Consider the following 23,839-nt stretch of genomic DNA (forward strand, 5'->3'; position numbering starts at 1 on the left):
AGCCAGTAAACTATTTTGTCCAAAACATGTCCTGAAGTCGGTATAAAATCCACGAATCGGTCGTTTTCAAGGAAATGCACCTCGCGATGCGCGTCCAATATTCCCCGTATTTTTCGTAATTTTTTTTATTTAAAAATAGAATATTAGCGATTTTTTATTTTTTTTAAACACTCTTTATTGTTTTTTTTTTGCATTATTATATACAGTCCAGCCCAAAATACAAATATTAAGAATAACATCTGGACCTTGAAATTGAAAAGTAAAGAAGTACCTCTTTCTATATTAAACCAAAATAAAACAAAACAAAGAACAAAACAAAAAACAAGAGCAGAACAAAAGGGTGGATGAGATGATAATTACAAATTAAGTTGGCATGACAAATGTATAATTATATTTAATTGCTGCCTTCTCGGTACAGATTGTAAAAAGGTGACCACACTTTCCAAAACTTCTCCTCTCTTCCTTGCAGAGAGTATCTAATCTTCTCCAGTTCCATATGCATCATTACATCTCTGAGCCAGTTAACATGAGTGGGGGGGCTCTGCCTGCTTCCAGTTCAATAAAATTAATCTTCGTGCCAACAGACAGCTGAATAAAACTGCTTTGCGTTCCGATTGTTTTTTTATGACATTTTGATCTACAATGCCAAGTACTGCTAAGAATGGATTTAAAGCAATGGGCTTGTGAAAGGCTTTTGACAGTGTTGAGAAAATTCTGGTCCAGAACATTGACAGTACAGAACAACCCCAAAACATGTGTGAAAGAGAAGCTACCGAATCTTTACAACGTAAACAGAAAGGATCTACATCTGGAAATACTTTACTTAATTTTAGTTTGGACCAATGTAGTCGGTGTAGGATTTTAAACTGTATTAGACAAGGTCTTGCACAAATGGAGGCTGAATGTGTACAGGTAAGAGCTTGCGTCCATTGTTCCTCTGAGATACTCATACCAAGCTCCGTCTCCCATGCTTGCCTCAAGTGACATAATGTAGTAGAGTCGTTAAGCTGAGACAGTCTATTATATAGAACTGATATGCCCCCTTTAACTGCAGGATTATTTAGAAATATAGAGTCAATAGGTGATTGTGCTGGTGCCCTTGGGTAATTTACATTATTTTGTTTTACAAAATTACGAACTTGCAAATACATTAAAAAATGTGAGTAAGGTAAATCAAATTTTCCTCTAAGCTGCTCAAATGAAGGGAACATATCATCAATAAAAATGTCCAAAAAACTGTCGAGACCCTTTCGATGCCAATCAACAAATGTGTTATTTCCAAGTGATGGTGCAAACATATGATTCTTTAAAATGGGTCCTTGCAATGGGCTTGAATGAAGACCCAAGTGGTTTACCAATTGCTTCCATATTCTTAGGGAGTGAGAAACAACATCATTATCTGTCATTTTAGGAGATATAGAAGATATATTTGAAAAAACTAAAGCTCGAAGAGAGGATGGATGACAGCAGTCTTGTTCCATCATTATCCAGTAAGGATATTGCTTTTGTACCCAGTATGACATATTCTTCAAATTACAAGCCCAATAATATAATTGAAAGTGTGGCAGACCCATTCCACCTAACGATTTTGGTCTCTGTAAGAACTCTTTTCTAATCCGAGCAGGTTTTCGGTTCCAGATGAACCCCAATATTAACTTATCTAATTTTTTAAAAAGCGACTTGTTCAAATAAAAAGGAATGCACTGGAACAGAAACAAAAGTTTGGGCAAGATCGACATTTTAATTATGTTAATGCGACCTGCTAATGACAAAGGGAGATGGGCCCATCTTTGAAAGTCGACAGTTATTTGTTCAACTAGTTTTGCAAAATTTTGACTATAAAGGTCTTTGAAAGACCTGGTAATGGTAACTCCCAAGTATTTAAATTGGTCTGAAATTTTAAAATATTAGCGATTTTTTTTGTACTGAAAACGGCTGGAATTGACTGAAGCTTAAAGGGTTAAACTGTGAGAGTTTGTGTGAGTGTGTGTGCATGCGTGTGTGTTACAACTGTTCAAAGACAGTTTTGTGCCAGATAATTAGATATGGAGCACTTGACTAGATTGAGTATGCATTTGATACACAACATGTTCACTGGCACAATGATTACGGATAATGTTTGATGGCTACTCTTTGCTTTAACATTAAAGGGAAGCACTGCACACACTTCCTACACACAAGTATAATCCCTTCTCCCTACAGGTGAATATCTGCGCAGATGCACCAGAATGTGGACCGGGCATGGCTGGCTGCGAGCTGGAGGATGGAAATGCATTAAGCAAAGTCGGGGTGGAGAAGACCCTCCAGTACTCCACTGACGGAAACCTCCAGCTAACATACAAGGGACCCCTAGACGATTCTACTGGTACCAAAAACACAGACATTGTTTTAAACTCACGGAAATTCAATGTTAAGTTGCAGTGAATAGTTGTAGGGCAGTAGCATTTTTGAGTGATGAATTTGGTACTTGTCATTGTTGATGCACTTAGCCAAGTTTTGGAGTTATATGATGAAAACTATGAAAAATAGTCTGTCCCTTCAAAATTAATAATGAATATCTCTGTTCTTCAAGCACAGTTTAATATTTAGAAGAGTACTAAATGTAATGACCTCCTTCATTTGTCCGGGCACCTTAACTTAATAAATTCTTTCATCACACGTCTTCACTGTAGTTTTACAAATTCCTGTGTCCACAGTTACAACTAAAACCCTTCGAAAAGGCAAATAAAGTCTATCTAACTATTAGTGCCAAAAACGGTTACTGACACATCAATTTTACATTTAAGACTGACTCTAGAGCACTGAAGATTTTCTTGGATCTGCACTGTATTCCATCTTTATGTTCATATTTTCATTTTTCATCAGCAACTCGGGACACCTTCACCATTATCTTTGTGTGTGACCCAAACTCCCAACAAGGCTCATTAACAATGATAAAAGAAGACATGGGTACGCCACCTGACCATGTGGTCCATGACGTCCTCTTTGAGTTCTCCACTGCACTGGTCTGCATGCCTGCTCCGGTTGACTGCAGCATCACTGGTATGGGTACATGCACAATACACAGTAGAATGACTTTCTGACTGTATATAATAGTTGAATACATTTGTAATCTCTTGAAGTTTTCTTGCAATTATTTAGTCAGTTATTTATTTAGGTTTTAGTTCCTGTTACCTGATTGTTGATTTTGATCCCCACATACCAGTAAATACTGGAACTTTGAAAAGAGGCACGTTGTTTGCAGAATAAAGCCTTAGCTCAGACCACATGCACTCATGACAAGCTGTTTTAGCATCTGGATATACATGGCTAATGTCCATAATTTAGTTCTTTCTAGTTTAAAAAAACATTAAAGATGTCCACATTGTCTTTCTTAGCAGACAATTTACATCACTTTTTCCATTCATATGTTTGAACTTTCACATTGTAGATGTCTGCAGCTGAAATATGACTAATGTTACTCCAGTTTCAGATACCTATAGGTTAGTTCTGGCTAGTCCAGTTGAATATATCTTTAATTCCCCTCTACATTGTGATTTTTGTTTTACCTAGTCAGAATGATGTACACATCTTAAACTGTAATTAAGACTAATCGTAGCATAATTACAATAAGAAATTTGACTGGGTGTAATGAAATTCAAACATTTGTTAGTTATGTTAGACTCTAGTGGTTGGAGGCTACGGCCAGGCAGAGACGAGTGCTTCTTACTTTTCAAACATACTATGACACTACAACCATAACCACATAAGACAACCTGTTACACCGCCACATCAGAGCAACCTGAGGTCAAAGATCTAGAAAATTTTAACTGCCAGTCTCAAACAAATCTCTCCTCCTCTACAAACTCTTTGCCAATAAGCTCTTCCTATTTCACAGCATTTTCTAACAGTCCTATCCACCACAGTAGCCATCACTGCTGCCGCTAACATTGTTCAAAGACTTTGCTGGACTACTATCCGATGGGGAATATAAGAATTCAGAATAATCATCATGACATTTAAGATATCTGCAACTGGTATTCTGACTAGTCAAAACTTAATCACAGGTATTTCTAACTGTTGTTTTGACTGGTCAGAATGAGATCATAGATCCCTGGAATAAATATACAAACTAGTCAGTGTACTATTTACAATGGCATTGATATTTATCATTTTATTTCCTTATAATCAAACTTGGTTCTTAAATGTTAAAATGGCTTGGCATAGACACGCCTCCCCTTGCATGTGTGTTTGTAAATATACTTCATTTTACCTTTAGATTCCCATGGTAATGAGTATGACCTGAGTCACCTGATCCGAAATGGAGACGACAGCCCCTGGATTCCTATAAACACCGACGGGGCCACATCACGCAACTTCTACATCAACGTCTGCAAACCCCTTCCAACTCTGGAGAACTGTCCAGGTCAGGAAATGAGAGGTTTAGCCTGTCACATTAAACTCAAAGGGGAATGTTTTGGACTTAGCTTTTTTGCTTAATAGCAATAGAACACCTGATACTATATTTATCATATATATATATATATTTTACCTTGTCAAACAAAATGTTGTTGTTTAGGTTACTGAATCGAGGCACTAATAACAAAACTAACAGAAATCAGCAGATTGAGTTAATCAGTTCAACAAAAGAGAAGTGATCAGCAAGGATTTTTGTCATCAAGGAATCTTGTTTTTTGTTTGTGTATTCATACTTACTGTGAAAATGCTGATCCATAGTAAACAGTTTCATCAATATTTGCAGCCTTTTCCCCATATATTGGAAATCGATGTAAAGCATAACAGTAAAACCACTTCTTACTAATCGATCGTCAATTTAATATATTTTTTTAAATCAGGCTTCGTATTCATTTACCCTAAAGTGATATGTAGCAAAATGTCATAATGAGGGTTGGAATTTATAATGGTGTCTGTTTTATCTAACAAGGTCCGTAAATTTGGAAAATCCAGGAAAAATGTAGTGAAATACTCAGAATTATACTCTTTTGTCCCCTCTGCAGTGGGTCCTTTGGGTGCTTGTGGTGTGATCGATGGGAAAAGTTACAACTTGGGATACGTCCAGTCCAGCCCGCAGGTGGCAGACGACGGTTCCATCAGCATTGTGTACCAGAACGGAGATCAGTGTGATTCCTCATCCCACTTCTCAACACGCATCCTCTTCCAGTGTGACGACAACCCAGTGAGTATCATTACAGCCACCCACTCTTAAATTAACCATTTATGCATGTCCATACTATCTAAAATAAAAGTAAACTGAACAAGGAAAAAAAATTAACCAAGTCATGACTAGGGGTGGATATGGGGGAAAGCTTTTAACAGTACCGTCACTCTTACTGATGCTTCTTAATGATCTAGTACTTAAGCGGTACTCTTGACAGTCTTTTTTGGTCATTTTAAAGACCTGAATCATCTGTTATTTTAAGTTGCCTCTCTTTCATTACTTACTTTACTGTGCAGCCTTGTTTGTTTTGCTCAAGAAAACAGAATACTTTCACCGCTGTCAGCACCGTCATTTAGTGAGAAAGAGGGTGGAAATCCAGAAAGAGAGTTTGTCTGCAGCGCTCAAATTTAAAATTTCTCCCTGCTCTGAGGGCTAATACGCAGCAATTTGGATGACGCCCTGCTCATTTTCAGATTGAATTCACGAACACAGTCATAAATACACAATCAGCAAGCTAATGGTTGCTTTTATTCATTAACGTGTTCAGATAATTTCATTATCTTTGTGTCTGGCCTCTAGGCTGCTAGCATATGTAACACGCGTGGGTTAACAAGAGTTTAATTAGGAGCTAAGCAGTAGGAAACTGCATTTCCCCACATGTGTGTGATGGACTTAGACTCATGAGAGAGAGAGAGAGAGAGAGAGAGAGCTGGACCTCACTAACAGACTCTGACAGAGGCCTTTGTCAGAAATTGCACAATAGAAGAAATACAGTTGGTGAGATAAAATGTGCAAGGTAGTTTTTGTGTAGCAACAATAAATAAGAGAGACATTTCCCTAATATCTCCAGTACCAATATCAGAACTGATGATCTCTGGCTTTTAATTATTTCGCATTGTGGCTCTTTAAATACCAGGTTAAATACAACTTTGCATTTTCTGGAATTTGGTAAAACTTGGTTGCTTAATGGCACAAAAATAAAAGAGCAATCTGTTTTTCAGTTTCTGACAGTCCCAAATAGAAAAAGAAGTGGAAATGTTAGTCTTCTATAAAGCTCTACATTCCAGGGCTATTTCTCAGTCGAACTTCTAAGGCTTACTCATTTAAAGCCACATTTTACATTTTCTTTTTTACCACAAAACGGGCCACTATCCCCATTATGATGCATTGTCCCATATTTGACAAGGGTATACTTGCAAAGCGAGTCTCATTTTAGCCACGCTCTTATTTATTCATTGTAAATGCGCACCGCATGGAGCAGTTTCATAATGAAGTCTGTCTTTAGTTGTTCTGTTCTGGTTCATTTGGGAGGAAGCGTAAATGCAAATTAAGTTCCCAGCAACAGCGCAGAGATGGTTTCGCCTCAACATGGAGCCCACTGATTTCATCACTGTTAACATCAATTTTGTGTGTTTGTGCTTCTTTACCTCTAGGGCTCTCCCATGTTTGATCGTAAAGATGGGTGTGAATATGTCTTCATCTGGAGGACGTCCGAGGCCTGCCCTATCAGGAAGTCCCAAGGTAAACACGTGTTCATGTGACGGTGTAGAGAAATATTTTAAGGTTAAGACTGCTGCTGTCAGGTAATTATGACAAAGGATAAAAACATATTGAAATTTGGGATTTGTTCACACTACAGCTTCCATGGAAATGTGTAAGCAATTAAACTGCATCAGAGGCCATCGTAAAGTTTTAGTAGATTCATGTAATTAGTCTAAACTCTTCGTCCCAGGTGTCGACTGTTGGGTTCGTGACCCGAGGAGTGGCTACGAGTTTGACCTGAACTCTCTGAAGGGCAAAGATTACCCCATCACGAATGGGAAATACACCTACCATCTGTCAGTCTGCAGTGCGCTCCAGAAAGACGTTTGCACCCACACAGACACAGGCATTGAATCTGTGTCCTCCTGTCAGGTGGATGGAGAAAACCACAAGATTGCAGGTATGCCGTTGCAAAACATTAGCGTAGAATCATGTAATTATCCTTGCACTTTCTCTTTAATGTGTGTTTTCCGGTATTCATGTGTATGCAGGAATGGTAAGCCAGGTTCTCAGCTATGTAGGAGACCAGATCATCCTGAACTACACCAATGGAGAGACCTGTCATAAAATTTACCAAAGATCCACTGAGATCTACTTCTCCTGCCACCCTGACGAGAATCCCGTGAGTTTTACATATGCATGCAAAGTCAGAAATTACTGAATTTAATAATGATTGTGACTACCATGCTGTAAAATTCTGGTGAGGTTCTTTGTGACTTGGACCTGGAGTGAAATTTGCATGAGGCAGCTTGCTAGCAAGTTGTTTTGTAGTTTGTTTTCACTTAAAGGTGGAGTATGTGATTGTAAACCAGTACACGTTTGTCAAATTAAGCGAATGTTTCCTCTTGGCGCACTAACTGTTCGTTCTGTGAGTGTGCTGAAAAAAAATCATAAATTTTTCATACACAGACATACACATATGTTGAAATATGCTACCTAAATGTCGACAATCTTTCTCCAGATTTGAAGACTTCACCTTTAAACACGCATGTCAAAGCTGCTCAGGTGGTTGCTTTGTTTGCGGTGACGTATTTAAAAATATGCACATAATATGAGGTCCAAATTTTTGTGAAAAAGTGCGTTTCTAGTTGAATTTGCACACTGGAATGGTTGGTGATGATTGTCGGTGACTGGCTTGATCACTAAATTGGTAGAAGCGTGTAAACAGCTTCGAGGGACTTTTCCAAACTTTTGAGTGAGCCAGGCTAGCATTGCCTGTGTCTGTATCCATCTTATATTGATGGATCTAATTGAGTAACTATGACTTTCTCTCTATGTTATGTCACTTGTTCAGGGAAGACCAGAGTTCATTAAGGAGACTCCAGACTGCACCTACCTGTTCAGCTGGCCCACCGCGCTGGCCTGTGTCCCAGTCAAAATCACCAGCTGCTCATACAAGTAAGTATATTCTACCACCTCATGTGTCACCCTCCTCATGCCTGTCCTCGTTCTTTCCTCTCTTTTTCTCACCTTATATCCAGATAGTTCCTTAAAAAGACACATATGCACAATTTCCATCCTTCTTTTTTTTTCCTTTTCTGTTTTCAGCGATGGTCAGGGCCACTCCTATGACCTCTCCCCTCTGGCTATGGACTCGAAGAATTGGGAACTATCTACTGAGGACACGAACAAACGGTTTTATATCAATGTCTGCAGGTCGTTGGTGCAGCAAGGAGGTCAGTTTGTGTGCTTGTGTTTTAGTAAAGCACGCAGTTTTATATTTCGCTTGGGTTTGTTTAGCACATTGAAATTGAATTCTGTCTTTATTGTATATTCTCTAAAATGGATCCAGTAAAATCCAAAGCTGACCCTCTGCTCATCTTGCAATAGGTTCATGGAAGTGTCCATCCAGTGCAGCGTCATGTATGAAGGATGGGGATAAGTATGTGAGTCTGGGGGAAGTGCAGTCCAGTCCTACATGGGACAGAAATGTCCTGAAGCTGCAGTACACCAGTGGTCAGCTTTGTCCAGATGGAAGCCGCCACAAGAGCACCATCATCCGCTTCAAGTGTGACAAAGACAAAGTGGTGAGATACATTCTACTAACTACAGATCTGATACATCTGAAGAGATCCTTGTTCACTGGACAGAGATGTCAGTCTGCTGCAACTAACAGTAATCATATTAGTAGCATTTAGTCTTAGTTATTGTCTTTGAATTTTAAATTAAGGTACATAATTTTCTTCATTGCCAACAAAATCCATATTGAAATCTTTTTGGATTGGTGTTTAGTCCCATTGCTGCATATAGGAGAAAAATAACATAAAAATGAATTGGACACATAAATAGTTTCCATAGCTAAAACTTTACCAAGAGCCTGTCAAGTAACTAAACCAGTATTTTAACCAAGGGAACCAGCAAAACAATTGTGCCTTATTTAGTCAATATCTTTGTTTGTGTTTCTTAATGCAATCATAATACTTTGCAAGAAGACATCATATTGTATAATTAAAGTATCTGAAAACTAAAACAATTGCTGAAACATGTTCAGCAATTTTCATTGAAAATATATTCATCCATCCATTGTCTATACACTGATTAATCCTATTTTTTCAGTGCTTTTTCAGTGCAGTGTATATAGAACCTTAAACCAATAAAGAGACTCTTCCTTCACACATTCCTTGTCTAGTTCGTCTGGTTCCATAGTTCCTGAAACTGAATTTGTCAAAACAAACTAAGTGCTGTACATTAGCCAAAATGTCTGGCCAGTCTCAGTGCTAACGATGAACCTGAGGTATACATATCATCGCTTAGAAGACCACTAGACGTGTATTAACAAATATGTATTTGATTAAAAGATGTGTACTCCTATCCCTCACCCAGGATTCCCGGCCTACTCTGATCTCTGAGATTGAGGACTGTGTGTACACTTTCCTGTGGTCAACAGCTGCTGCCTGCCCTCTAAACAGCACCCAGCATGACGACTGCAGAGTCACCAACCCTGCTACAGGTCAGACAGTCTGCTCTGTGCCCACTGATCTCTGTAGTGCAGATGAACAGAAACTTGGTACACCTTGTAAATCTACTGTACATACTGTGTGCACTGTTATTGTTTTAAAAAATTACAACTACAAAAAAATAGTAATAATAGAACAGCTTGGGGACACAACAAGTTGAAAATGCAGTGGTTGAAATGTATTTAGCTCTATAAATGGGTAAACAGGCCTTCTTACTTTCTGATGAACCCCTTTTCTCAGTAACTGTGTTAACAGAGTATGTAAAAATACACGTAAATGCAGGAACAGTCATAATTGTATAAAACTGGATGTTCAAAGGTGTGACATGTTGATTTTTTTTTCTCCCCCAGGTCATCTGTTTGACCTGAACTCCTTGATGAAGGAAGGGGGTTACACTGTGTACGATCATCAGGACCACAGGAAGATGTTCCGTATGAACATCTGTGGAAATGTGACCAACGCAGGATGCAGCCCTGGAACGGGTATGTATTTCCATCCAACCTGTGTGTTACTAATTAGCGACTGACATGGAAAAATCTACACCACGTTACTGTCTTACATCACCTAAATTATGTTGTTGCATCAGTTTGATGGCATACATTGTGAAGTATGATGAAGTCAGCCTGTATTTGTTTTGTTATATTTGATTCACACTCAGTCTGTCACAGAAAATGTGCACAAATGTGGCTCTGTTGTGTACACCGACCTCATAACAAGCAAGGCTGCCGTGATCATAAAATTCTAGTTGATCATTAATTGTCTTACAGGTAAAAATTTGTCTTTTCCTGTTCGTTTCATGCTTCTGTTAGTTTTAGATTACGAGTATCGGTGCTTTTGCTGCACAGCCAAGAAATGGCTTTTATTTGGCTTAAAACAAAGATTTATATTTCAATGATTAGTGATTTTCAGCATTGCAGAGTACATAAATGTTTAACATCATATCATGAACTACAGTCCTTACCTTACTCAAAAATACCTACAAAATGCATTTGATAGCTTTCTATTGGTGTGTATTCGTTACTGATTAAATATTTCTAAACATTCCCATGATTTTAACTACAAATTGAGACTGCCTGTGCAGCCTTGTACACTGTGGTGAAAGAGCAGTCAATGATTTGAGAACTACTAGAATTTCAGGTCTCTCATTACATGTCTTTTGGCGCTGCAGGTGACAGACAGCCATGACGCATATCCTCATGTTATATAAACCATCCACAAATCTCTGCAAGTTTAAACCAGAAGTAACCAGAAGAGAGCTGAAAGAATGAATCCCTGAACTTATTTGCAGTGGATCCAAGAAAGCCTGTTTTGTTTTGTTTTTTAAGTACAAAAATCTTTATTTGGAAATGAAGTTGAAGTCAACAAAGAGAACAAATATTAGTAGAAACCATAACTGAACAAACTGCAGGTATTATTTATTACTGGAACAGTCCCATTTTTTCTCTAACATTCTTTCTCTGAGTTAACTGCTGTCACACAGAAAACATCATGTTCATGTTTAGACAATTTTACAGGTAAGAAACTGAATCTCCCAGTGCATGCAGCAGTGTATTACAGCTTTTATAAAAAGGACTGCATAATTATTACATCGTTGACTGAATGCAGATATCGAAGCTGCAATCATTTACCATAATCATTAAAAGGATTTCAGTTTAGCTGTACAAAAACAGCTGGATGAAACTAACAAGAAATTACGCATTTCAACTACTACTTCCACAAACCTTTTTCCACCATTTATGCCCCCCCCCCTTTCTCCTCCAGTTTAATAGTATTAACTGTTTATCTCAAGGTGTTCAACTTCTAATATTGAACCATTTCAATGAGCATCTTAACATCATGGATTTAGTCCAAAACTACAGCCTTACCTGTTTTTTAGCTGAAGCCAAATCCGATCACTTCCTCATTGATTGATGATTCTAACTTCAGCCAAATATCACTAAAATTAGTGTGCTTTTGCACATTAATTAGTGATACTGGATCTCAAAGAGCGTGGTCTCTGGACATTTAGCCGCCTTAAAATAATTTATTTGCAAAACTCCATGAGTTTAAATTGAAGCATTCTAAAATGTCTTTGTGCGTTTGTGTTGTAGCTGTGTGTATTAAGGATACCAGTTCTGCAGTCAGTGGCGGTCAAGTGAACAGGAAACTCTCGTATAAGGATCATGTTCTGGAGCTTTCGTATGAAGGAGGAAGTCCCTGCCCACCAAACCCCGACCTCAAACACAACACAATCATCCATTTCATCTGCAGGTACCACCTATGTTCTGATTTTCTCCTTAATTTATTTACAGTTTTCATTCTTGTTTTTAAAGTCGTTTAAACAACTGAGCCACAGGTGCCCAATGGAAATGGAAGTAGACTATAGTACATAGATTCTTAGGACTCCAGTTTTCTTTTCAAAAAAGGTTGAACCACACCAGTCTTGTTGAGGTGAATACAACTCAAAACTTAAAGGTCACCCTCCATTCTAAATATGTTTTGCTTGTATTTTGAAGTCCTTCTAGTCGCGCTGATTTAACAACCAAAAACTCTTCTGTTCATCAAAGTTACATCACATCACAAATGTAGAAATCTTTCCATGAAAACAGTCATATCAAAGCCCGTATGGACATATGAACAAGGTCAACAAAAAATCTTGATTTTTGTTGAAGGGGCTCTTGTAATAATTGCAAGGCCAGGATGTGCAGACTTTGACCCTAGACAGATGATTTTACATTCATCTACTGAGACAGGAAGGTTCACTCACATCAAATCTAATACAAAATGTGAAATTAAGAGCTTGATCACAATTCTTCTTATCATTTAGTATTAAATTAGTCCAATCATTCCTATAACCATGAGTCACATGCAAAGCAGCCTGGTTTACACTCTTCCCATTTTAAAAGAAGCAGCTTTTATCTTTAGATAAGCAGTCCAGTGTCTAGAGGTGGCTAGGTGTGACTGGAACTATTGTGAGATTCAGTTTACTATTTAAAGCACAATAACTTTAAATGTGTCAACACAAGAAATGAGCGGATCTTTAAAGATGCTGAGTAATACTGGTCTTAATTTTCTTTATTCATCTGTCATTTTTTGTCAGCTGTTGAAACCTCCAGTTTGAATTGAACGCATTTTCATTATCAATGTTTTTGATTTATTGAAGCACATGCATTTCTGTCATAATAAGGCAACAGGGACTGCAATTTGTGCTTCTCACTTGTTAAAGTCACAAAATGAATTTTATTTATTTGTTTTTTTTCTCAAAGAAAAAAAGCATGTTTCAGCAATTGTTTTAGTTTTCAACTGCTTTAAATGTACAGTGTGATGGTATTCTTGCAAAGCATCATGTCTATCTTGTTAAAACTCAAATGGAGTATTTAAGCTGTGTTCTGAGTGTTCTATTTGTGTTTGTGCAGGCCACCTAATATGGGCTCAGCCGACCCAGAGCCAGTCCTCATCGACTCAAACACTGAAACCTGCACACATTTCTTCTCTTTCCACACACCCCTGGTCTGCGAACAGCCTGTAAGTATGTTGCTGTTGTTTTTGTTTTACATTATAGGACATTTTTGTCAAGGGTCACTGCTCCTAACATGTTTGTAGGTGTGTGTTGTGAAATAACTAGCTGCCCAACTCACAGTTTACCATAGCTAGGTAGATGCATCACAACTAATGAAGAAAACTGTGTAGACAGAAAAGATGCAGTGCAACATGGTTCCACAGATGTTATCAGTGTCTTTGCTGTGGTAGCATTGGCTTTTTGCAGCACTAAATCATTTTAGGATACTGCAAAGAAGTGCATTTTTAATATTAAGAAGTTATTTCCGCAGATTCAAGTGGAAAACATCTTACATTCCTTCACAGATTAGCTCTAAATTGGCTATTTCACAGAGAAAATGGAATTTTGATTGAGAGAAGCAAGTAGGTGAACTGCAATCAGATTTTTCAAGGATCATCAAAGAAGAGAGGAATGTAGGGTTAGATTTTTTTGGTGCAGTTGAGGCGTGGATTTGTCTCCAAATCACTTGCTCAAAAATCATTTTTGAAGTTCAGCTGAATTTAGTAGAACAAAAGAGGGAAGCTTTCCACAGCCACTTTGTATAAAATGAAGGAATGATACCATTCTAATATAAAAAATGGACAAATTCCTGAAGCGTCATAACAGCTACTATTCAGTTTGTCATGGCTACGGTCTACAAAGTTTTACCACTGGCATTCCTTTTCATTTAACTTTTCAGGTAACATGTTCAGTCCAGAATGGCTCTGCTTTGATAGACCTGACTCCCCTGATTCATGTCAGTGGATACTACACAGCAACAGGTCAGTGAGCCAAGGCTTCATGTCTTAACGTGTTATTATGCGGGAATAACTGGAGACCAAATGGAGAACAATATGCATCATGTCAGTGGATTTATGGTCATCTCCAAAATTCATGGGATCCCACCATTCCTCCATTTTTGTCCTTTCAGATGAAGAAGTGGACCAAAGTGATGACTCTCCTGACTTTTATATCAACATCTGTCAGCCATTAAACCCCATCCCTGGGGTCACCTGCCCACCTGGAGCAGCCGTCTGTAGGGATCCTGATAATGGACCACCAGTGGTGAGACATGCTGACAAATAGTCTCCTGTAAACTATTGCCACAAAAGGTAGATAAGCTACTGACTTGGGCCTGCCTTACCAGGGACGTTAAACTAAATACAAAAAGGTCAGCTCTAAACTGGTTTTTGGTCCACATCTTTGTGTTGTTTGAGGAGAAAAAGTGATATTTATGTAATACCCAAAGGTATTTGGAGACAGGATTTTTGTTTTTAGTGGCTCAAATACTATGTTCAAAAACGAACAAAACTATAACAAAATAAATATGAGGGATAATCAAAAACCTGTTTGTTGCACGTGTATGTAGCGTGTCACGGCCACACTCGTACAACATATGCTGTCACCGGCCAGGACACCATGTGACACCATGCTCTTGCCAGCAGGACTTGTGTTGTATATGTTTTCGTGACCACCGGTAGGTGCACGTTTGCAGTTTGCAGAGAACAAACATCACATTCTGTGTCAGTCGGCAGCCGGGATGATCCAACCGTCACGTCGAGGTGGATCTGCGGCTACCATCAGGAGAAGAAACAACAGTTTTCACAGTGGAAGAACACACAGTGTCCAAGCTTAGACATGCAGCATCAGTTCAGGAGCATGTGGTTTTGTTGTTTGTTTGTTTTTTCTTCAACGTTCACACTGGTTGTGCACTGTGACTTTGTTCCCAACCAGTGGACTGTCAGTTCAAAACCGTAGTGTTCTGAGTGAAAACATTTGACGCTTTTTTAGTTCGCCGTTTTGATGCAGTATAAGAGATTCATTGTTGATGGTTACAGATGGTGCACAAAGACTTATTGCAGGTTCAAATTTTTATACAAAAAACTTAAAACAACCAAAAAATATGGCAGATACAACACGCAAAAAGATTTTCTAGGTTAAGGCCAACCTGAATATATATTCCTGGTATTTAGACTGTGGTTTGAGCATCAAAGTTTCTTTATTGCTGAAAGTCAGCTTTGGTGATTCTAACACGGGAATTTAAATATGAAATGTAGGTGACCTCAGGCTTTTCTGAATTTCTTTTTGTCATTTAAAATTCTCAAATTGAACATTATGGTTTAAGTTTAATTTATTGAACGCAGTGAAAACAGCTGTGAATGAGAGTGTATATTTTTCAGCAAACAACAAGTGACTGTGTTGCTATTTCAGATTGGGGATAATAATATTTTATTGTTCCTGTTTTGCAGCATTTCCTCATTTATCCATTTAAATCTCTGTTGTCTCTAAAGGATATCGGGCGGACCACCAGAGGTCCGGAGCTCAACAGTGCAACAGGTGAAGTGTCCATCACCTACCACAGCTCCACCAAGTGTGAAGCAGACCCTTCACAGAACTACACTTCAACCATCATCTTCACCTGCCAGAGAGGCCTGGAGCTGGTCAGTCAGCTCTTTATGATACTTTGACATGCATTGTTGCTTGTGTGACGACTGAGATCTCCTCGTTTCATTTTTGAACCAATCCTTATATCTACATCCAGGGTTCTCCACAAATGCTGAGGCTGCAGAAATGTCTCTATTTGTTTGAGTGGGCGACCCCTGTAGTCTGTTCAGATGCTTCTCACACCAGCGGTTGCCAGCTCACCGACTCTCAGCTTCAGTTCACCTTTAACCTGACATCACTGGCTGGTGAAGTCCAGGTGAGTTTCATGGGCTTTGAGTTCAGTCTACTAGGGTACCATCCCAGTGATTTTGAACAGCTTTCAACCAGAGGAAATGTGTTTTCTGTTATTTCTGTTACATTTGACCACAGCTGTAATATTTTGTTTGTCAAAGTGTAGTTATTCAGATGTTTTTTCTTATGTTTGTGTTTTTTCTGTTTGCTAGGTAAACGGGAGCTCCAGCATGTATCACATCAACGTCTGTAACTCAGTAGCAGAACCGGCCTGTAAGCAGAGTGCAGTTTGCCAAGTGTCTGGTTCTGGTTCAGACAAGTTAGCTTCATCATTTGGGAACAGCAAGGCCATGACCATGGTCTTCAAACATGAAGAGCAGGCTGTGCTCATGCAGTATGGTGGAGGAGATCCCTGCCCACCTGGTAAGTTTGCTGTACTGCCCTGAATGTGTGGACCTATCCATAGATTGCATGTCGAAAACATTCAAGAGACATCAGGTTATTGTAGTAATAAGCTGGAAAACTTTTGTACAAAATGTTTCTAAATTGGTAAAAGACAACACAGAAGACATGCAACATAATACTAAAGGACAAAATCCCAAGGCTAACATGCCATCTTCACAAATTACAGAAAGTACAAGAACAGTTTGATGGCAAAGTAGAAATTCTTTGGCTTTGGAACAAAGTGGATTTTGTTCTTGACTAACTAAGGTTACGTTCAGCTTTTAAAACCTTCTATGAACATTGCTTTGAGCTGTTAGCAGAGAAAATGTTTTTTTAAGACCAAATCTGAGGATGTTTGGCTTATTAACGGGCGAATGAATCCTTCTGATCATGACCTATTAGGATGAATGTCGCGATTCAGTCTAATTATTGATCACATTTTTTTGTAAGGCAATTAAAGAAGTCGTTGATGCATTTGTGTGTTCTAGTGACCGCTGAGGGTGAGGTGTGTGTGTTCCCATTCATTCTCATGAAGAAGTCGTACACACAGTGCACCACAGATGCAAGGACAGACGGCAAAAAGTGGTGTGCTACAACGGGCAACTATGACACGGACAGAAAGTGGGGATTCTGCAGTACAGGTGACAGCTTGTGGACAAGTGGTGTCCAGCCATTTCAAATCACATCGCAGCTATTGTTTGTAATTCAAAAAGTCGATGTTAAAGGTGTGCTTTGATGGTGACACAGGCATGGACTGCTGCTGTGAGATGGAGAGCAGGTAGAAAGGAAAGTAGAGTTAAAATAAAGAAATGACTTGTCCAAAAATAAGCAGAGGTGTTAAAACAACAGACGATTACTTATTTATCTCACTGTCAAAGCAGCAGTTTGCATTTCTGGCTCTAAACTACAGACTTGTACAATACAAACCTAGACTATGTATCATGCATTTAAACCTCTTATCCTGCCTGTGTTTTATTTTCATGGACCTCAGTCCTCATAAAAATGCACTCTAGGTCCCTGGTTCCCAGTCTTTTTGTCTTGGATTCCACTCACGATTTTGGAAACACAGATAACAATGTTTTTGCAGAAATTTTGTGTATTTTTAGGCATTACACAGTCCGTTACATTTATTCTACAGGTAGTTCTTGCCCCCCACACTGAGAACCACTGCTCCAGATGATATAAGTGTTAATCCTAGACTAAGAAGCGAGAGCCAGAATGTTTATGAGAATAAAATAGGTAAACCTGCACTAATTTTGTCCCAAAGAACAACATCTATGTCCAATATCACTCTGTCTGTAAGGCTGCAGAGAAAAAACATAATCATGTTAAAGGAGGTGTTGTTTTGCTTTTTAACAGGAAAATCACAGTTGTTAAACTTGGATGCACTTGACAAAGCTGCATTTTAAAATGTTCCCCATACCATCAGGGCATACTATAGAAACACTGATTTATATTTATTTGTGAACGGCATGTCTTCTTCAGTTTTCTTCTTCATGTTTCATGATACAAGATTTTTGTGTTTTACTGCACTGAAGAAGGACTGTTTATTAAGAGTGTGTTCAGAGATTTGTCAAAAAAATTAAGTTACCATTCTAATAAGCTGTGATATCTGTACCTAGTAGAAAAAAGTTAAAGTAAGTCACTTCCTTTCCAGGAATGCAGGCACTTACTTCTTGTAGACAGTTTTGTTATTTTATTGTGCTGCATTTTATTCCCTTTCTTTTTCTTTTGTCTCTTTCAGCCGCTGGTAAACGTCAGTCCTCTATATTGTTTACCTGCGACCAGTCTGCAGGCCGTGGTTCCCCACAGCTGCTCTCAGAGACAGCTGGTTGTTCAGCCACTTTCCAGTGGCGCACCAGTGCTGTTTGTCCCCCGAGGAAGATGGAGTGTAAGCTGGTGAGCCAGCATCAAACGTTCGACCTCCGAGCCCTGTCCTCCCTCACTGAGCCGTGGAAGTTCAGCCACGAAAGAGATTCGTAAGTCTGGGTTTAATATTAGACAGGAGCTGTTTTCATGTTTATCTCTTCTTTTTAAGGCTTTAGATTATTTTCAAATCAATTTATGCATGTTTGGTTTACGTTTAATCAAGGAGCAGAAAGGGGAAAATGTTTGTGGGGTGACAGGATTTGGTTATAGAGATATTTTATTTTGTGAACTCTATGAACTTAAGAGGACTGATTTTTGTCATTATTTTACAGCAAAAATACATTTCTGTGCAAATTTTTAAAAGACATGTAACTTACCATTTTTTACATCAGCTTTCCAAACAAGGTAGACACACCTGAAATGTGCCAGATAATAAATCATTTGTACAGTTAATTTTGAAGTGTACTACAACAAAAATCCAAATCTGGTTTGCGTTTATGCTTTCAGGTATTTCATCAACCTGTGTCAGGGGATCCACGGTGGACTCACTGGCTGTCCAGAAGGAGCAACTGTATGCCGACGTCTAGCAGCAGGAAAGACTCAGATCCTGGGCAGAGTCTACACACAGACAATGAGCTACACTGGTGGGCAAACAAGTCCGATATATTTGCTGTTTCATGTTGGACTCTTGGCGTGGAAAGTGATAATGTCCCAGTGTCAACATTTGTATGTTATTTACCATTTAAATGCAAACAAAAACTACTGACAAGACATTTTCTCTGAGCTTTTTTATTTTATTTTGTGGGATGCTGTTATTGTTTTTATAACTGAAAACAGCGCAGTCCTTGAGATAACAGAGACCATAAAAAAATCAGGTATTCGAGTCAATGTTAGTTTGTTGTTGGCTCATAGCAGAAACAACATTGTAGCCCTTCTGTATGCGCTTCTTTTTTTCCAAGTAATTGTAATACTGTTTGCCGAGTTTGTGCCTTTAGAAAAAGTTCCTCATTTATTCTCAAAAGACTTCTCTCTTCTGCAGACGGAAAGATCTCTGTCAGCTATTCAGCAGGAGATGACGTCTGTGGCAACGGCGTGAAGGCCAAGACAGTGATCCAGCTGAGTTGTGGTTCCACAGTTGGACACCCAGCACTCATCAGGTAGCATCCACCCCAGTAAACTCAGCTTTGAAAGTTTTATAGTTTCTATTATAGAACAGATTAACTTCACATATGACGTGTAGTTCTAAATTTTCCTATTCATTAGGGAGAAGATTTCAAGTGGGAATTTGGGAAAGAAAGTAAACAAAACAGAATACTGCACCGTTCCCACATACAGTTAATATCTTCACCACCACGTGTGATGCAAAAACAGACAGCACAGCGCATTCTACAAAACACTGATTTACAGGATTCGTAACTTCCAGTTAATGACAGAACTGAGTGTTTGTCTTTAAAGTTAAAATTTCTTTCTATAGCGTCATTTGAAGTGCATTGCGAAACATTCCTGCGCAAATGTAATGTTTTTCACAGTCACGTTGGTTAGATTCAATATAAAGGCTTTATACTGGAGTGTGAAAATTGTCTTTTTTTCAACCCTCTGTTTTTTCTTTGTCTGCCTTCACCATCTTTTGATTCATATGAAAAAAATTACATAAATGAACTATGCCTGTGTCGCCAACATCTTTCTTTCACATGTTCTGTGTTTTAAACTCACTTGACTTGGTAATCAAAGTCCTAAATGTGGCTTTCTGAAGCATCTAAAATATTCAGCCTTTATCACGTCGTCTTGTGTCTGTGTGAGCAGGGTTGATCAGGCGTCATGTGAGTTTGTGATTGGCTGGGAGACTCGCTCGGCTTGTGCGGTGAAACAGCGCGAGGTGGAGATGGTGAATGGGACGATCCAGGTTCCAGACACTGGAGCCAGCATCAGCCTGGGAGCGCTCTACTTCAGGTAACATGAGGACAATCTCCACCTATCTGCTCCTGTGTGTTAATACGGCTCCCAGTACACTCCGAAGGTTTAATACTGGGAAGGAGAAACGCGTTTGACAGTGTGATCAGGATCAAAATGATGTTTACTTCAGTCAGACAACCTTCTGTGTTCTACGTGTTGTTTCTCAGCCACCATCAAGTATCTGGAGACATCCGTTCCAACGGTGACACCTACGTCTACCACATCCAGTTGTCTGGCCTCAAAAACAGCTCCCTGCCCAAATGTGTTGGTGCCAACATCTGCCAGGTCAAGGTCAACGGAACCACCAGACGCAAGATAGGCTCCTCTGACAGAGCAAAGTACTACATTAAAGGTGATTTATTGCGTAGTGTACTATTCCATTTCTCACAACACAAAAACATTTGAGACATTCTTGGTGTGAAAAATTATTTTATTTTGCTACTTCCTGTCTTACCTTACTCATCAACCCCTTCCTTCAGCAACTCTTAAGTTAGAAATATATGAAATTAGAATTTTATAATTACTATTAGATTAATCAATTTAAAGGTCTTCTACTTCCCATTCTATTGTGATTACTACTAGTAGTTATTTTATTACTAAATTGTGCTCGTAAATAATTAAGAATTTTTACATAGCAACCTGAAATCGGGTACATTTGTGGACTAGAAGTATGGGAAACAGGAAACGCGTTATTGAGAGCTCATTTTTCTACACAAAAAATCCTATTCATTGTCCTGCATTGTTTATATAGATACAAGCACTTTGAGCTCATAAATAAACAATTCAAGTGTCTTCTTCTTCAGTTTAGACCATCTACCTGTTGTGGTGGCAACTTTAGGTGACAAATATGTGGAACAAATAGAAATGTAGGCTCAACTTGTTTGCCTCTGTGCTGCTGTTGGTTCTTTTGGTTTTTTGCTTTGCCACAGAAAACCGTGAAGGTGGTGATTTAAAATAATGGACAGACATCAGAGAGGATGTCAGGACTGGTGCATCAGCAGTCATAAACAGTGCTTGTAAACACACTGACCCTTTACCCAAACCGGTTTAAGGCAGCCTTTGAACCAATCAGCATTCATCCTATGCATAGTGACATCACTGAAGGGCAAGACACTGTTGGCTTGTTTAAGAACCACACACAGGAACGTATCCACAGACATTGTGTGATTGAAGTTCTGCAGTTCTTCACTCTGCGTAGGTGGAAATCTGCGCAAACAGACACCAATACAGAACCATTAATCCACCATAATACTTTGTTTTAGCAAGCCTGGAGTTTCCTGTTCATGTATTCATTCCTATACATGTATTCATGTGTTATTGCAAACTAATTGGAAGGTTTCTGAAAAGGGCTATACAAAGCAGTAAAAACATGAGTGGTCAGGTCATATCTGGACCTCGTGAAACTTGTATTCAGGCAAACATAGTAAATACCACGAGTCTTTCTTTCAATTTCCAGCTGAAAATATCTCAAAGATGGTTCATTTCACCATGACTGTGTAACTCCTGGTTTTATCCCTGTTCCCAGCTGCTTCATTGTTGGTGTATTTAAAGACAGCTGAGCAGCTGCTGTCCACTCTTCAGGAAGGAGACTCTCTCTGTGGCTGCTCTGTTTAGTGACTAACAGAGGAGAGCAAAACAGCAGCCGACATAGATGTGAATCAGAGTATGAGGATGGGACATTGCATCCCTTCTACCATTCTCTTTGAAGATAATTTGATGTGGAAATTATGCCATATTTACAGCACAACTGCAGTTTTTAGCTGATGTGGATGGTGAGGTAGTCCGACAACGTTGCAGTATTTTAGCAGAGTGGAGCAGCAGCTTAGAAATGGTTTTGAAGTGGCACTCAGTCACTATTGTTATCAATAGTTGCAAAATATATAGTAAGGGCTAAACATGCTGTTGCTAAGGTAACGTTCCTGTTATTGAAAGCATGGCATCCAAATGTTCTCATTATTAATTTGATTGTTAATTCTACTGTTATTTGAGCTAACATGTTACACAGTATGGCAACAGATAACTTTTTATGTGCTCATGTCAAATCTTTAGCCTGCTAACCTGCTAGCTCTAGCTGTGCTGTACCGACTCAAGTCTGACTAAATTCAATGTTAAAAGCATTTTAACGCCTCTGCTTCTTCATTAGGAGGGAATCTGGATGTGATGGTGCCCTCTGACTCCGAGTGCGGCCGGGAGAAGAACAAAATGGTTTCATCCACCATCATGTTCCACTGTAACCCGTCAGTAGGCATCGGCATCCCAGAGTTCATGCTGGAGACCGATGAATGCCAGTATCTGTTTGTGTGGCACACGAAGACTGTGTGTGGTTTGACGTGAGTGAACCCTTCACTTGAGAAAGCATCTGAAATTTAGCTTGTAATCCAAACACCAGCAGTAAATAAACATCTTCTCTGTGGACTGTCTTCCAGAGCTGTTGATTCAAAAACGTCTGATGATGGCACTGAGGGTTCAGCTCTCTCTGGGCGGAGCCAGGCGGTGGGGGGGGTGCTGAGCCTCCTGTTGGTGGGTCTGACTGTCTGTCTGCTGGGGCTTTTGCTCCACAAGAGAGAGAGGAGGTGAGGCCTCAAGCATCTTTTACTGGAGTTTTGTTTTTACTCTGCAGATTTTTGTGAATGCATCTCTTCTGTGTTTTTTTTAGTTTTGTTTTTTTGTATCCTTCTAGGGAACTGGTGATACAGAAAGTTGCTGGTTGTTGTAAGAGAGGAAATCAGGTCTCTTATAAATATTCCAAGGTGGGTTCAACCAATGAATACACGAGTCCCAGAGTTTCTGCAAATCAAACACTTAGATTCTGGTGTGTTCAAGGTCACCACACTGCATCCCTGCTACATTGCAGCCTAGTTGGTGCTATTTTTTGTTGTCACTGGGGAACAATCCCTTACATTTCAGCGTACTGTAATTAAGGTGATCTGAAAGGAAACTGCACTTATGTACCTCCTATTGGCTGACTTCTCGAGCTTTAGAAAATCTAGCCTTTGACATAAGATCATGGCAACTCAAAGTTCTCAGACTAAATCAGGTGAAAGAGTTTAAAGACCAACAAAGTACTCTCAGGTGGGATGTGGTGGTTGAGGCAGATCGAGTGCCTTTAACTTAAAAACTGCTTCTGATCTGAAGAATTTAGTGTGAGTGCGTTTGATTTAATTTGAACAGTTTCATTGTTGCACTGTGGCCTGTTCGGTAATTTCATTGCTCTGATGTGACGAGGCTAAATGTATTGAAGGCATGAAGCTCGCCCGTAAAAATCTGTAAATTAGCCGCATCGTTGTATAAGCTGCAAGGTTCAAAGCATGTGAAAAAATAGCGGTGTATAGTCTGGAAATTACGGTATTTATAGATAGAAATGCAAAAATAAATAAATCAAAGTGTCAGATGTTTGGATTGACTTTTCCTTTAAATCTTCAGGTCAACATGGATGAAGAAGGTGGTGAAGAAGAGATGGAGTGGCTCATGGAGGAGCTCGAAGCCCCTCCTATATCTTCATCCTCCCAACACAGCAAGGGTAACCACAGCAACGGTCACATCAAGACCAAGCCGGTGAATACGGACGGCCTGCGCTCATTCTCGCTGGACGAGCAGGAGGACGACAGCGAGGACGAGGTGCTCAGCGTGCCGGGGGTACGAGTGGTCAAATCATCCGGACTCTCCAAACACTCTGCGGCGCATCGCAGCGCATTCCTGCAGGTGAGTCTCGTCTTCACACCA

At 39.3% G+C, this 23,839-nt stretch overlaps 1 protein-coding gene across 2 annotated transcripts in view; it reads left to right on the forward strand.

The window, feature by feature from the left end:
- The window catches only part of igf2r (insulin-like growth factor 2 receptor), a 54,459-nt gene that overhangs the window by 27,177 nt on the left and 3,443 nt on the right, over positions 1 to 23,839 (forward strand). The window contains exons 22-50 of one of the 2 annotated variants that reach the window (XM_051960653.1): positions 2,203 to 2,365; positions 2,866 to 3,042; positions 4,259 to 4,405; positions 4,998 to 5,176; positions 6,592 to 6,679; positions 6,891 to 7,100; positions 7,192 to 7,322; positions 7,995 to 8,098; positions 8,249 to 8,376; positions 8,531 to 8,727; positions 9,524 to 9,650; positions 10,008 to 10,139; positions 11,748 to 11,907; positions 13,053 to 13,161; positions 13,875 to 13,956; positions 14,106 to 14,239; positions 15,466 to 15,615; positions 15,717 to 15,875; positions 16,063 to 16,273; positions 16,783 to 16,935; positions 18,039 to 18,273; positions 18,671 to 18,807; positions 19,203 to 19,320; positions 19,967 to 20,113; positions 20,284 to 20,468; positions 22,260 to 22,446; positions 22,543 to 22,689; positions 22,773 to 22,866; positions 23,540 to 23,818. In XM_051960653.1, coding sequence (XP_051816613.1) covers positions 2,203 to 2,365; positions 2,866 to 3,042; positions 4,259 to 4,405; positions 4,998 to 5,176; positions 6,592 to 6,679; positions 6,891 to 7,100; positions 7,192 to 7,322; positions 7,995 to 8,098; positions 8,249 to 8,376; positions 8,531 to 8,727; positions 9,524 to 9,650; positions 10,008 to 10,139; positions 11,748 to 11,907; positions 13,053 to 13,161; positions 13,875 to 13,956; positions 14,106 to 14,239; positions 15,466 to 15,615; positions 15,717 to 15,875; positions 16,063 to 16,273; positions 16,783 to 16,935; positions 18,039 to 18,273; positions 18,671 to 18,807; positions 19,203 to 19,320; positions 19,967 to 20,113; positions 20,284 to 20,468; positions 22,260 to 22,446; positions 22,543 to 22,689; positions 22,773 to 22,866; positions 23,540 to 23,818 — 4,470 coding nt within the window. The remainder of the gene's footprint in view (positions 1 to 2,202; positions 2,366 to 2,865; positions 3,043 to 4,258; positions 4,406 to 4,997; positions 5,177 to 6,591; positions 6,680 to 6,890; positions 7,101 to 7,191; positions 7,323 to 7,994; positions 8,099 to 8,248; positions 8,377 to 8,530; positions 8,728 to 9,523; positions 9,651 to 10,007; positions 10,140 to 11,747; positions 11,908 to 13,052; positions 13,162 to 13,874; positions 13,957 to 14,105; positions 14,240 to 15,465; positions 15,616 to 15,716; positions 15,876 to 16,062; positions 16,274 to 16,782; positions 16,936 to 18,038; positions 18,274 to 18,670; positions 18,808 to 19,202; positions 19,321 to 19,966; positions 20,114 to 20,283; positions 20,469 to 22,259; positions 22,447 to 22,542; positions 22,690 to 22,772; positions 22,867 to 23,539; positions 23,819 to 23,839) is intronic. The other variant, XM_022192725.2, reaches the window with a different exon arrangement.

The sequence above is a fragment of the Acanthochromis polyacanthus genome, chromosome 16 (assembly GCF_021347895.1).
Source record: "Acanthochromis polyacanthus isolate Apoly-LR-REF ecotype Palm Island chromosome 16, KAUST_Apoly_ChrSc, whole genome shotgun sequence".
Taxonomy (NCBI): domain Eukaryota; kingdom Metazoa; phylum Chordata; class Actinopteri; family Pomacentridae; genus Acanthochromis; species Acanthochromis polyacanthus.